At 42.9% G+C, this 13,693-nt stretch overlaps 1 protein-coding gene across 1 annotated transcript; it reads right to left on the reverse strand.

Annotated features, from left to right (window-relative positions):
• Nucleotides 1-826: 826 nt before the first annotated feature.
• On the reverse strand, nt 827-8,352 carry amt (aminomethyltransferase). Its single transcript, XM_030733712.1, has 9 exons — nt 8,086-8,352; nt 6,695-6,862; nt 5,245-5,325; nt 4,599-4,730; nt 4,441-4,519; nt 3,955-4,100; nt 2,058-2,238; nt 1,547-1,702; nt 827-1,128 (listed from the first exon to the last, which is right to left on the reverse strand). The coding sequence occupies exons 1-9, from the start codon at nt 8,221-8,223 to the stop codon at nt 953-955; spliced, it is 1,257 nt and encodes a 418-aa protein (XP_030589572.1). The 5' UTR covers nt 8,224-8,352; the 3' UTR covers nt 827-952.
• Between the last annotated feature and the right edge of the window lie 5,341 nt (nt 8,353-13,693).

Here is a 13,693-nt window from a genome sequence, read left to right on the forward strand (position 1 = left end):
CACACTTCACACAGATTTTTTACATGGAAGGACAACAAGTTGCCCCTGTTACACCTCTCTTATTCAAGCAGTTTATAATAATATTATTATTACTGGAAATTTGGTCATATTCAGCAGACCTTAAAGAGAAACGTGTCATGTGCAGTTTTTGTTTTGGTCCAGCAGTGGCTTCATGTTTAATTAGCAATAAACGCTGAAATGCTAGTGCAGCAACTTATGTCATTAAACAAACACAAAACTTGGTCTCTGAACGATGCGAACAGCATCTCGGCTCATCCCGTGGTCACACACACACACATTCGGAGATTCAACAATACTGCTCGTAATTCATTCCATGAATCTCATCCATCCACAGGTGAAGCCATGTTAGTGCACCGTGGATTTATTAACCACACATATAATACTGAATGACTGTGTGAGGAACGGCGGTCTGCTGTTTTAAAAAGTGCTGCTCAAAGTCTCTGTATCGAGGGTGACCAGATCCCAAAAACACCGAAATGCTTTAAGTAAACGTCAGAGTTTAGAACGTGCACATCCTGCAGAGCCGGTCAAAACGTGGGACACCGTCTCAATACGCAGGACAGGGGAAGAAGGGATAAAAATGCTAGTGACGAGGAACATCCGGTCACCCTCTTTGGTATGTGAGGTCCTGTTATGGTTGTCCTCAAACCAGCAGCCCTGGTTACACTCTGAATATGCACACTGCAACTCTACTTTAAGCTTCATGTATTTGTGCGTTACAGCGATAGATCATGTCAGTTGGATTGTTCGGACTTTTTTTTTTTTTTCCCCTTGGGGAGGGGGGGGGGGGGGGGGGGGGAGGGGGGCTCACCAGTGAAGGTCTGTAAATTTTATATTGCTGTTTTATGGCATGAGGGGGCGGCACTGGTAAATATGGGATCATCTGAAGAAATGCTCAGCAGCACGTATACTCGCCACGCATGTGTCTCTCCTACCCAGAATAGTACTTTGTGGGCACAAAGGGCATCTTGCTGACGGTGGCTGGCACTGCTTTTTTCCTGACCTCGACCTGAATGCCTGTTCCATTCTTGGTGAACGCTGCGTCCACATAACCCATGGCAATGTTCCTTTTCAGGCAGGGAGAGGGGCAGCCACTGGTCACCTCGCCTGTATAAAACAAGAGGGAATTTGTCTTTCCAAGGAAATCTCTGGCAGATGCATTTCTGACTACAGCTTCAGAGGAAATCTCTTAAAGCAGAGGTACAATAAAACCTTTTGGCCATATTGTGTGCTGGACATTTTTATTCATTTGTTTCTATAAAACGAGCTAATTATGAATTGTGGCTTACACATGTAAAGCAATGTTCAACAGTCATCACGCTGGTAGTTGAAAAAGATGTAAAATAAATCTAAACATTTTAAAGCCCTAATGTGTAGGATTTGAAAATGTGTGATTTTGGAGACCCCCAGTGGTAACACCACAATAGACACCGTGGCAAAAAACAATGCTGTCATAATTCTAAACATATTGTCTTTAAATAAGGAATCTTTTTATGTCTGTGTTTGCACTTTGGAGCATTCTGACCTATGACCTTTCCGTCAGGGCTGAGAATGGGCGTGTGTTGCCGGACTGGGGGGCCGGTGGACACCAGGCCCACTCTCTTCTTGGCAGTCTTGGCTGTGATCTGAGGTACGATGATGTCAGCACCGGGGAAATCTTTGGCCTGGCGTCTGCGCTTTCCTGTGGGAGACACCAACAGAGTTAACTGACACAACAGACAGAATTAAAATACAGATGTGCACAACATCTGGGAACTAAATCATTCTTAGGTGTAATTTCAAAATATCTGATTGTGGCATCTAATGATCCTAAAAAGATCCTAGAGAGCCCAAGGACACATGCGGCTTCTCGTCATCTGTGAGCCAACCGGAGACCAAGGAGGTGAGTGGGCTTTTTGTGTGGATTTTTAAGTGGTAACTAAACATAAAAGAATTCACATCTTTTAAAATCACAAGTTCCAGCACAGCCTCACATAAAAGCAAGAGTTGGAAAAAAAAATCTGTATTTAAATAATAAATGACCACGAAAGTCCAACCTATGGTCCAGACAAGGGCGGCCTCCACAGGTGTGGTGGTCTCATCTATGTCATTGCCATAGAGACAAAGCCCCGCCTCCAGTCGCAGACTGTCCCTAGCTCCCAGCCCGGCCAGCTTCACCTCACTGTTGGTCAGTAGCTTCTCCGTCAGCTCCACCACTCTAGACTGAGGGACGGAGATCTAGGACACAGAGACACGAGTGAACTGTAGAGCAGGGTCTCCATCCAAGCACATTTAATCCCAATAAAGTTCTGAGAATTGAAAATTCAAAACGGACACGTCACCTTAAAATCAAATGCACACATGTAAGGCTGTATAGTGCTTTTTATCCCAGTTTTTATCCCAGTTTTGGAGAAGTCTGCTACAAATGTGCGTGTAAACATGAATGTGTAAACCACTGTATTACGAGGCCATTCAATGTTACGCAAAATATTTCAAAATCTTTAAGAGAAACAGTCAATTAGTTTGATAACTCAAGCGGTTAGAATAAATATAATTAAAAAAAAAACAAAACACTAAGTCATGTGAGCCTGAGCACCAAGTGAAATGAAGACAAAGAAAAGCAAGCTGCCACATCTCTCTGTAAGACGGAGCGAGCCACCCACATCCATCCTGTTTTCTGCAGGAGTCCAGCTGAGTGGGCAGATAAACACTATGAAAAATATAAATCGTTTTAGTCAACCATTCATCTGGGTCAGTTTCCTCTGATATTACAATAACTTTAACAATGTTGCTATGTGATCTTTCACTGTGATGGAGTGACAGTGAATAAAGCTAAATACCACAAAGAAACTTTGCAGAACACTGAGACTGAGATTATTGTGTTTGGGGCTTGTAAACAACCAAGTGATTGTAATCTTTCTTTACAAGGAATACAACTTCCATCCATCCATCTATCCTCTTCTGCTTATCCAATTCAGGGCTGCAAGGGGGCTGGAGTCTATGCTGGCTGTCATAGGGCGAGAGGCGAGGTACACCCTGGACAGGACACCAGCCTGTCGCAGGGCTAACACAGAGAGACAGCCAACCGCTCACACTCACATTCACACCTATAGGCAATTTAGAGTGAACCTAACCCCAGTAACTGCATGTCTTTGGACTGTGGGAGAAAACCTGGAGTACCTGAAGGAAACCCACACGGGCACAGGGAGAACATGCAAACTCCACACAGAGAGGTCTCAGTCAGACGGTGGATTCTAACCCAGGACAGGAATACAACTAGTGAATGAATAATGATTCCCAGGATAATGAGAAATGTGGCATACAAATTACGCTCTTTTATTTATTGGCTCTAAAGAAGGCAATGTCTGTTAGTAACTTTATGACTTTGGTGAGCCTCTATCTTTAATTTTGGTTTTGCATTTGTGGTTTTGATAAATATGTCACATAAGCCTCTGTCAGACTTGCTCTCCTTTCCATAAATGGGACTGTATCTTGTCGTGTCGGCTTCATGTGTGAATGGTCACATTTCTGCCAAAGTCCCGGCAGCTAACTTACTACAGTAGGTCACACCTAGTAACATATTCATACTCAGGTCAGAAAGAAACAAACTGTCCAGGCAATAACAGACTCACACACAGAGCGGGTGCGGGGGTGCTCCAGAGACGTATGGGACAGGCGATGGGACGGGCCGTGCAGATGACAAACATCTTCACAGAAGTCAGATGTTGCTTTACCATCTCCACTCCTACAGCAGCATTACCACACATCAACATGTGCACAGCATGGCCGCCCCCACGTCAAGCCAGCACTATACTAATGCATTACATGTCACTTGATGTGCTGTCCATTCGTGCACATATGCCGTATTCATCGCTGTTGTGGATGTAAAAATGATCTAGGTATGTCTTAATGTAAGAATGCCAAGAAAGTACCTGCAAACACACATATGCTCACCTCCACCCCGTCCTCTCCGGTGTATCCACATCGAGTTACTCTGCAGTCAGGAACCTCAAACACAGTGGCCAGGGTGGAGGTCATGAAAGTTAGCTTACTGAGGTCCTCCTTCAACCCCGCCTGAAGCACACGAGACATGGTGGGACCTGGAGACATGAAAATAAAGAATTATCTGCAAAATCTAAGACATCTAACCTGTAGGGGGTCATATTTTAAGTTTATAAAGGATTCAAGGAGGAAAGAATGAAAGAAAATACACAAAAAAACCTAAAACAGTGAAGTGAGTACTGACAAGGAGAAAAACAAAAGAGAAACGAGCTAAGATGGTGAGCAAAAGAAAAAATCAGTAGGAACGGCAAAACTGAAAGATGAAAAGAAAAGATGGAGAGAGGAAGAATAAATGAAGTAAGAAAGGTAGACACGATGAATGAAAGCAAAACCAAAGGAAAGAAAACAAGATGAAAGACCATCCCACAGATATTCTACCTTGCACAGCAATCAGTGCGCAATCAAGAAACTCCAGATCCACATCAAAACCTGCATATTTGAACTCTGCCAGTCTGCCCTGAAAACAAAACACACCCACGCACATCAGATGCTTTCTAACGCTTTGTCTGTTTGCTACGCACGTTCCTGGAGTTCACCTTCATGTGAGCGGAGTCCTTTTCAGCACAGCCAGCGTTGGAGACAACGTAGAGGTAGCCCTGGTCTGTCTTTGTCACAATGAGGTCATCAATAATCCCACCTTTCTCATTGGTGAAGAGGGTCAACGTGCCCTTGGAGGTGAGGGATGAAAGAGAAGAGAATATGGAAGAAAACACAGAAAAAGGACACAGTAGACATGGTGTTTAGATGGAGATTAGATTATTATATTTATTCCTAAGTTTATAAAGTTGTGATCAGATGTTTACGCACACTCGTCATGAGCATGAATGTGATGGTAGTTTTGGGCTTTTAATGATTTCTTTGAACTGTTCATTTTCCCGGGTGGGATGATTGTACAGCACACATCTTTAATGATTTTATACATACAGTTAAAGAACAGCTCAAAGACCATGACTGTGTACAAATTTAAACTAACTAAAAGTTTACTGAGAATCATTACTTCAACAATCTTTTAGACAGCTACATATTTTTCATGAGAGCTCATAAAGGCGAGCAATGATTGGGCTTTCTAAATCACAGCGGGCCAAAGTATGTCAGTTTTGTGTTTACAGCTTCCGTTCACTGCCTCAAAGTGAACAAAAAGTCAGTAAAAGCAGTGTCAGAATGAAACAGTCCCTCATCTACCTGGTTGTCCTTGAGTTCTGCGATGTCGGCAACCACCAGAGACTCCATGAACTTCACCCTGTCTTTGCCGTGGACTTTGGTCTGACGGAGGAAAAGAAAAAAGGCTGTGATCAAATCTTTCTACAGCAGATTTCTGGAGAGGCATGCAGACTGCTTTCACAAACATTAGTGAAAGAGTGGGTCGCTCTCAGGAGCTCAGTGAATCCCAGCGTGGTACCGTGATAGGACGCCACCTGCGCAACAAGTCCAGTTGTAAAATTTCCTCGCTACTAAATATTCCACAGTCAACTGTTAGTGGTATTATGGCAAAGTGGAAGTGATTAGGAACGACAGTGACTCAGCCATGAAGTGGTAGGCTATGTAAAATCACAGAGTGGGGTCAGCGAGCATGAGGCACATATTGCACAAAGATCACTAAGTTTCTGCAGAGTCAGCCACTGCAGACCTCCAATCTTCAATGCTGTGTAGTGTGTAGAGAGCTTCATGGAATGGGTTTCCATGGCCGAGCAGCTGCATCCAAGCCTTACATCACCAAGCACAATGCAAAGCATCGGATGCACTGATGTAAAGCACACCACCACTGGACTCTAGAGCGGTGGAGACGTGTTCTCTGGAGTGATGAATCACACTTCCAATGTGCTAATTCATCTTAAGGTATGACCTGTCTTTTTTTCCCTCAGTGGTCATCACTAATATCACTGAAATGAAGAAAAAAAAAAAATCTAAAAATCATCCCAAAACACAAAGCAAGCCTGAATGTGCATTAGTTTAGCAGGGATAATAGTAAATGAGAACAGCTGAGAATAATACACTGCTCAAAAAAATTAAGGTACCACTTTGAAAAGACATCAGATCTCAGTGGGGGAAAAAAAAATATGCTGGATATCTACACTGATATGGACTGGATAATGTGTTAGGAATGAAAGGATGCCACATCATTTGATGGAAAGACACCCAGAAAGTCCATTTTCATTGCAGCAATTCAAAATGGTACGCAGTAGTTTGTATGACCCCACGTGTTGCTATGCGTGCTCCTAATGAGACAATGGATGGTGTCCTGAGGGATCTCCTCTCAGATGTGGACCGGGGCATCACTGAACTCCTGGACAGTCTGAGGTGAAACCTGGTGGTGTCAGATGGGCTGAAACATAATGTCCCAGAGGGGTTCCATTGGATTTGGGTCAGGCGAGCGTGGGGTCAGTCAGTGCTATCAGTTCCTTCATCCTCCAGGAACTGCCTGCATACTTTCACCACACAAGGTCAGGCATTGTTATGCACCAAGAGGAACTCAGGACCCACTGCATTAGCATAGGGTCTGACAATGGATCCTGATACCTAATGACAGCCAGGATGCCGTTGCCTAGCCTGTAGAGGTCTGTATATCCCTCCATAGATATGCCTCCCCAGACCATTACCCCTCACATTCCATGTTTAAGAGTGTGTTCCTCACCTGCAGCATGTGGCTGACATCAAAGATGGAGCAGTGCTCTCTGGTGTGCATGTGAGAGGCGATGTGACTGTCTTTATACTGGACGGGCATACTCCAGCCTGCAAACTCCACCATCTTCCCCCCCTGCTCCCTGTGGAAGTCAAATAGTGGAGTCTTCTTCAAGGCAGCCTGGCAAAAAGAGAACATTAGACTAGTAGTACAAGTACACAGCAGAAATACTGTGACTTCTGATATTATAATCTTGCACACTTTTAAATGTGGCACAAGTGTTTCTAAAAGGTTTATTAGTTTAGCATTAAACTGTTGCATGTTTTTCTGAACGTGGTAATAAAGAATCCAACCAGGGAACAATTGGCAACACACAGTTTCCAGTTCCAAAGGAGTTGCATAACTTTTGAAGGAAGTATAAAAAAATATTTAACCACTTTGATTAACTAGATAATTTGGAACAGCATGTTCTGCAAATACCAGTGAACAGGAAGATAATAACAACAACACATGTTTGATTAATATACAGCTAGACCTTGCTCTCTCTTGTGCGCTCTTCTGTCTGACCTTTGAACCAGTTGGTGAAAGGGGGGGGGGGGGGGGGGGTCAGCCACAGCAACAGCAGTGCATTATGGGATAGAGTGTGTCTGCACCTTTCCAAACTTTCCAAAGTCAGCTATATAGAGAGTGGGAAAAAACAGATTGATCCTATTCTTGATCAGCTGTTTCAATCAAAACCTCCTTTGCATACAACCCTTCAAAAGCACAGGAAAGGAATGAATGAATGAATAAAAAGCTGGATGAATGCATCTCGGTGAGATCACCCCGCAGCCTCTGACCGCACTGGCAGAACTGAAGATTCAGTCACTCGTGGTTTTAATCAAATCATTTTGTGCAGCTCAGTGAAGTGAAGCAGGCAGGGGGAGGGCCAGCCTGCTGGGACAGATGTACATCATGTGCGCACGGACAAGCTGCTGCTCTCACAAACTCGCATGTTGGTACTGTAATAGGCAGTAACAATAACAGAGCCGATCATTTAAAATTCACACCGTACCAAACCTCATTCCTGAACGACTTATAGGCCTAAAATCTTTATTCAAATAGAGTTTCACTTTTTCATTGACACCCTGAAATAAAAGGTCCTATAAAGTAGAATAAACATACCTGAGGGCCACACTGGAAAAAAAAATGTATCAGTGAGTGTTAGTATTAATAGGTGAACCTGTTGCAAAAAATCAAAAAAAAAAAAAATCCATAACAACAAAAGTTTGCGTAACGAGTTTATTATCCTCCAATCGAAAAATATACCGGAGCTGCATAAACTGCATATGAAGTCAGACGCAAAAAGCATTTGACATACTTCTGCAGACGGGTTCACCGTGCAGCGTCACACGGCGCCTTACCTCTGTACTGGCAGCCTGGCTCTGCTGCTGCTGCCTCCTCCCCGCACATCGAGCTCCAGCGACCCGCAGCAAGCCGCCCCTGGTAGCCCGCAGCCCGAGCCCCGAACCCCCGACCCCAATCATCAACCGAGCCCACATAATGACACCGGAGTCCCCCGCTAAAGTCAGCACGCACTCTCGTTGCTCCTAACGGGGTAACACTTCCGCTGTGTTTCAAAACTCTTTGACCTCCTCACTCAGTGCAGTTTGCGCTTTCCTGGCAGAAAAAACGCCTGAAGCGTAGCGATCGGGCGTATGGACTTGTGGGTAATGTAGTTGATGGATTGGTTGGTTGATGCAGTGAATTGTGCGTTATCTTATTAAAAGAAATCACAAGGCAGATGGCACCTGAAGTATTAGGGATTACTGATGTACTTATTATGGATACCGTGCATTTCAAATGGAGGTTTAATTCAAAAGGAAAAAACGTAATAACCGGAAGCCCTTTGTTTACACTTTAGGTGCGTTTCTAACAGCTGCATTTGGTTCTGGTGTTTTACACGCAGACTACAAAACCTCAAAGTTCTGCTTCTTTGGGAAACTAAACCCAGAAAGTACAAATACATCATTTATATCAATTCAGTTTGATAAACTCTTCATAAAAAAGAAGTGAGGCTCACAGAAATGTTTCATAACCATGTCATTAAGCAAAGGCAACACAGAAGTGCTGCTCTCGAGAGTTCCTGTTTAGCAGTTAAATTAAACGTCTGCCCTCATATCCAATAAACCCTGATTTTCAGGGTCTTGCACCACTTTTCAGACAATGCCAAATGCATTCAGGCACAGCTGCACAAAAGCCTGAAAATCTGCAGCTTGTGGCAATTCATTTAAGGCTACATTTAGTTCTAGTTCTGAATGGGCAAAACAGAGAAAAATGAATGTGAAATAAGTTGTATTTTCATTTTAGCTGCTCCTTCTTCTTCTTCTTTCAGCTGCTGCCTTTAGGGGTCGCCACAGCAGATTATCTGCCTCACCCTATCCCTGGCATCCTCCTCTGCCACACCCTCTGTCGACCCTCACTACATCTATGAGCCCCATTTGCTCTTGCCTGGCAGCTCCATATTCAACATATTTTGTCAATATATCCACTATCCCTGCTCTGCACGTCTCGACCCTCCTGCTCGAACTTTGTCTCCAAACCACTTAACCTGAGCCATCCCCCTGATGTACTCATTTTTAATTCTGTCCATCCTGTTCACTCCCAATGAAAACCTTATCATCATCTGCTCTGCCACCTGTTTTCAGGGGTATTTTTTGTTTGTTTGTTTGTTTGTTTGTTTTGTCAGTGCCATGGTCTGGGTCATCCATTCTTGATTCTAACACATCAGAGGTGTTTTTGGTGAGATAAAACTGCCTACCTGACTGTGATATTTGTCTTTGTGAGTATTTATGTGCGTGTTTATCCCTGTGTACCCCATCATGCCCTCCACCCAATCACTGAGTCATCCTTTAGCCTGAGCAGCTAATAATAACTCCATGTCTCCTCTGCTATTTTAGGCCTTTGGGGCCTGCAAAGCTGGGTGTGTGCGTGAGCATGCTTGCAGCGGGGGTAATAGGGGGGAAAAAAACTTCCTCTCTCTGCCCATGTCTCCCTTCTGCTTAAACAGGGCAACCAGGCTGGGCTAAATCAGACCACAGAGACTCACAAACATATTTAGGAGTAGGAGGGGTTGATTCTGGGGCAGTCCTGCAGTTGCTCAGTGACACTCTGGAGGAGTAGGATCCTTGGGCAAAATCTGCACTTTCCTTTTGGTTTTTATACATTGGGATTTCACTGTCGGGATTGGGCCGGAGTTCAGCTGGATTTATTTTGCCACAGTGTGGCTCCTGAAAGACCTATTGAGAGACTTAATTGATTTTACTGCTGCGCCACTGGGTGCAGACGTGTGTTTTGGCAATCAGGTGTCTGGATGTGAGAGAACAGTGTGAGCAAGAAGAGTGACTGAAACAGAAAGACAAGCAGACACACACAATCTAACGCAGCGTTGTTCATGGTGACAAAAGGTAAGTGGGAGACAATGTTATTTTGTAGTTTTAGCCAGTAAAACAGGTCTGTTTATTTCCATGAGTTTACATTAGGTACTTGGTAAATCCAACATATTCCTGTAGTAGGCTAAATCATGTTTTCAATTAATAATTATGTTGACCATTAGGCAAAAGCCTCCTTTAACCCTTGACTGAAATTCCAGCAGGGCTGTGCCTTTATCGGTCAGGCAACCAGCTTTAATAATAGCTCAAATTCATCAGCTACCCATGTGACTTGTGTGTTTTTCTCTTCAAATAGGCAAAGATTTTTTGCCCCCTCATAACCTCATCAGTGACCTACTGCTTTATTTTATCAGCAGAATATATTATAACTCCTTCCTACAACAAGAGCTCAACTCTGTTTATTACTTATTTAGTATGCGTGTCTTGCAGTCACTTGACTAGGCCTCCAAAAGGACTGGGAATTCCCATGGCATAAGGGAAACCAGGAGAACCAGTCATGTGAACTTGGGAAGGCACAAAGGGTGACATCTAGGGTACCATAGGCCACCGAAGGTCTGTCTCACTCAGTTAATAACCTTTAAAGGTGTACATGACTTTAGACGTCTGTTTGAAGAAAGGTAAAATCCTTCTCCTATCTACAACATCACACAGGGTGGTACTGGGGCTGGAGCCTATCCCAGCTGTCATAGGGCGAGAGGCGGGGTACTGATGGGTACGGATGGGTGCATGTACTGTAAAATCTGAATGAGAACCTCCTTCCCTCAACCAGAACACTGAAGATGGGTCGTGGATGGATCTTCCAGCATGAAAATGCCCCAAAACATACCACCAAGACAGCAACAGAGAGCTAAAGAAGAAGCACATTAAAGTCATGGAGTTCTCCGAGCCGGTCTCCAGACCTCAATCATATTAAAAAAATCTGTGTAGAGAGCTGACGCTTTGAGTTACTAAGTGGCAGTCAAGAGGAGTGGATTTTTGGTTGATATTCTGTCTCTCCATTAAATTAAAAAAAGACCATAAAAATTAGAGACTGTTCGTTTCTTTGTAAGTCTATTGCTTCATTTATTTTATCCAGTTCTCTTTTATTATTTCAAGGACTTGTGTGAAACTCTTATGATGTTTTGTTGTAGTGTATTTAAGAATTTCTTACAGCTGTGGCCACTTTCCTTATTGGTGTCTTTTCAGACACTAATAGTCAGTAATTGAGTTCAAGTCAGTTCAAATATATCTATATACCACCAATTCACAGAGATATTATATTAGAAAGGAAACCTCAAACATCAGATAATCCCCTATGAGCAAGAACTTGGTGACAGGAGGAAGGATGAAGGAGGAGCAGCCATCGCGGTTTAGTTTGGGGAGCAGAGAGAGAGACAAATTTTAGTGACATGCAGTTGTGACATAAACACATGAAGACTGAAAAGATGTGAGTGGAGGAGGCATGCTCAGTGCATCATGGGAAGTCCCCCAACAGCCTTAGCCTATTGGAGCACTAACAATAAGCTTTAAGCCTAATCTTTTTTTTTTAATTGTATTTTTATTGACATTCAGCATCCAGAAAATCAATATACATCTATTCCCAACCATATTGCCATGTATCTGTCTGAATGTCCCGTTTTATGGGGGGAAGTAAATAAAAAAAATAAATTAAAAAACCCAGAACTACAAAAAGGTAATAGTACAATGAACTATCAAGAACATGAACGCTTGAGGAGAGGGGGTGGTTGTTTTTGTGAATCATGCATTAAATAAAGTTAACCAAGTAGTATCAGGCCTGCCGTGATATTATATAGTCTATCCATTTCTCCCATCGTGAATCAAATAGATCTGTCTTATGATTTATTTCTGCAGTTATTCTCTCCATCCTGTATATGTCCATTATAATGTTCACCACATATTCAAAGTTGGGCTTTCCTGAGTCAGCCATTTTTTGGTAATAGCCTTTTTACCAGCCACTAGTAGGATATTAAACAGATATTTGTCTCTTTTCGGCCATTCTTCGGGCACCAGTCCAAAGAGAAGAACGTCGCTCTCCAATGGCAGATGACTACCTAAATGTCTCGTATTGCATTACGTATTCCCTTCCAGTACATTTTAATTGTCTGACAATCCCAAAATATATGATAATGATTAGCATTCATGCTTCCGCAATTTCTCCAACAAGCTAGAGAGCTACCTTTGCACTGAGATTTCTGGTAAGGTGTGATAAAGTATCTAATCAGGCTTTTCCAGCCAAACTCCCTCCAGCTTAGTGAGCTGCTGCATTCCATTGGTACTCCCAGATTGTTATCCATTCTTTCTCCGTTATATTTAATTCTCCCTCTATTTCCCATTTTGTTTTTATATAGATGGTCCAATGTGTTTTATGTTCCTAACCCTTTATATAAACCTGAAATAATACCTCTGTCTTTGTTTGAATTATATGCTCTTTTAAACAGATCCAGCAGCTGCTTGCTTGATTCTGGACAAAGTGTCTCATCTGTAGGTAGCGGTAGAAATCCTGTGTTTCTAATGAGTATTTTTCTTTGAGTATTTCAAAACTTAATAGTGTATTTCCCTTCATTACCTGCATATCGCTGTTAGTCCTTTATATGTCCATTCCTTTAAATCTTGTATCTAACTACTTGGTGTAAACTGTGTATCATATCTTCTTCTAATTTGAATTTTGTTTTTTATGGTCTTCCATATTTTCAGGGTCTGCTTGACCCATGGGTTTCTATATTTTTATGAAGCTTTGTAAATTGCTATCTGCTATAAGTGCTTCTATGGGAATTGGAGTCAGGCCCTCTTCAATGCTTTTCCACTGGGCATCATATGAAGGATTACGCCAGTATATCATTGGTCTTAATTGTGCTGCCCAATAGTAATCCCTGAGAGAGGGAAGGCTTAAGCCTAATCTTAACATTAGAGCTGTTTACAGACCCAAACTTCAAAGTTATTATTATGAAGCTTTTAAATCCATGGTCTATCTTGGCATTTTGAGGCTAATGCAACTCTCATGTTTGGCATTGTCATTCTGGCAGTGAGCATATTTTTTTCTTCATTTTTCTCTCAAGAGGAGGAGACATGTCGAGGCCTCCTTCCACTCAGACCACTCCTCAGTTCTACAGGGTGAGCGACAGAGATCTCACAGAGATCGAGCTACATTCTGTCGACTCCATCAATGACCTCCACCGAACCCACCCCGAGCACAGCCACAAAGGTGAACTCGCCCCAAACACAGGCATGAGGATAACACACCATCCACAATGCGCACACACACGCTGACTCCCACTATATTTGATTTCAGGGATGAGGCCTCCTCGTCCGGCATACACACCCTCCCCTAATGGGAATCTTTGCACCTGTGAGGTGGCAGCTGCCAATCAAAGAGGCCACCCAGTCAGCAAAAAATGGCAGAGCCGTCTGCAGGATATGTTGACACCAAGTTCATCGCGTGCCTATGCCATGGGCTGCGCTATTATCACTTTGGTGCTGCTCACAGTGTTACTCATCTTTTACTTCTTAGGTGAGATACTTTGAATTTCAATCTGAATCACGGAAATTTTTTTTTTTTTCGTAAAAATAACAAGTGAAATGT

The sequence above is a fragment of the Archocentrus centrarchus genome, chromosome 7, assembly GCF_007364275.1.
Source record: "Archocentrus centrarchus isolate MPI-CPG fArcCen1 chromosome 7, fArcCen1, whole genome shotgun sequence".
Lineage (NCBI taxonomy): Eukaryota > Metazoa > Chordata > Actinopteri > Cichliformes > Cichlidae > Archocentrus > Archocentrus centrarchus.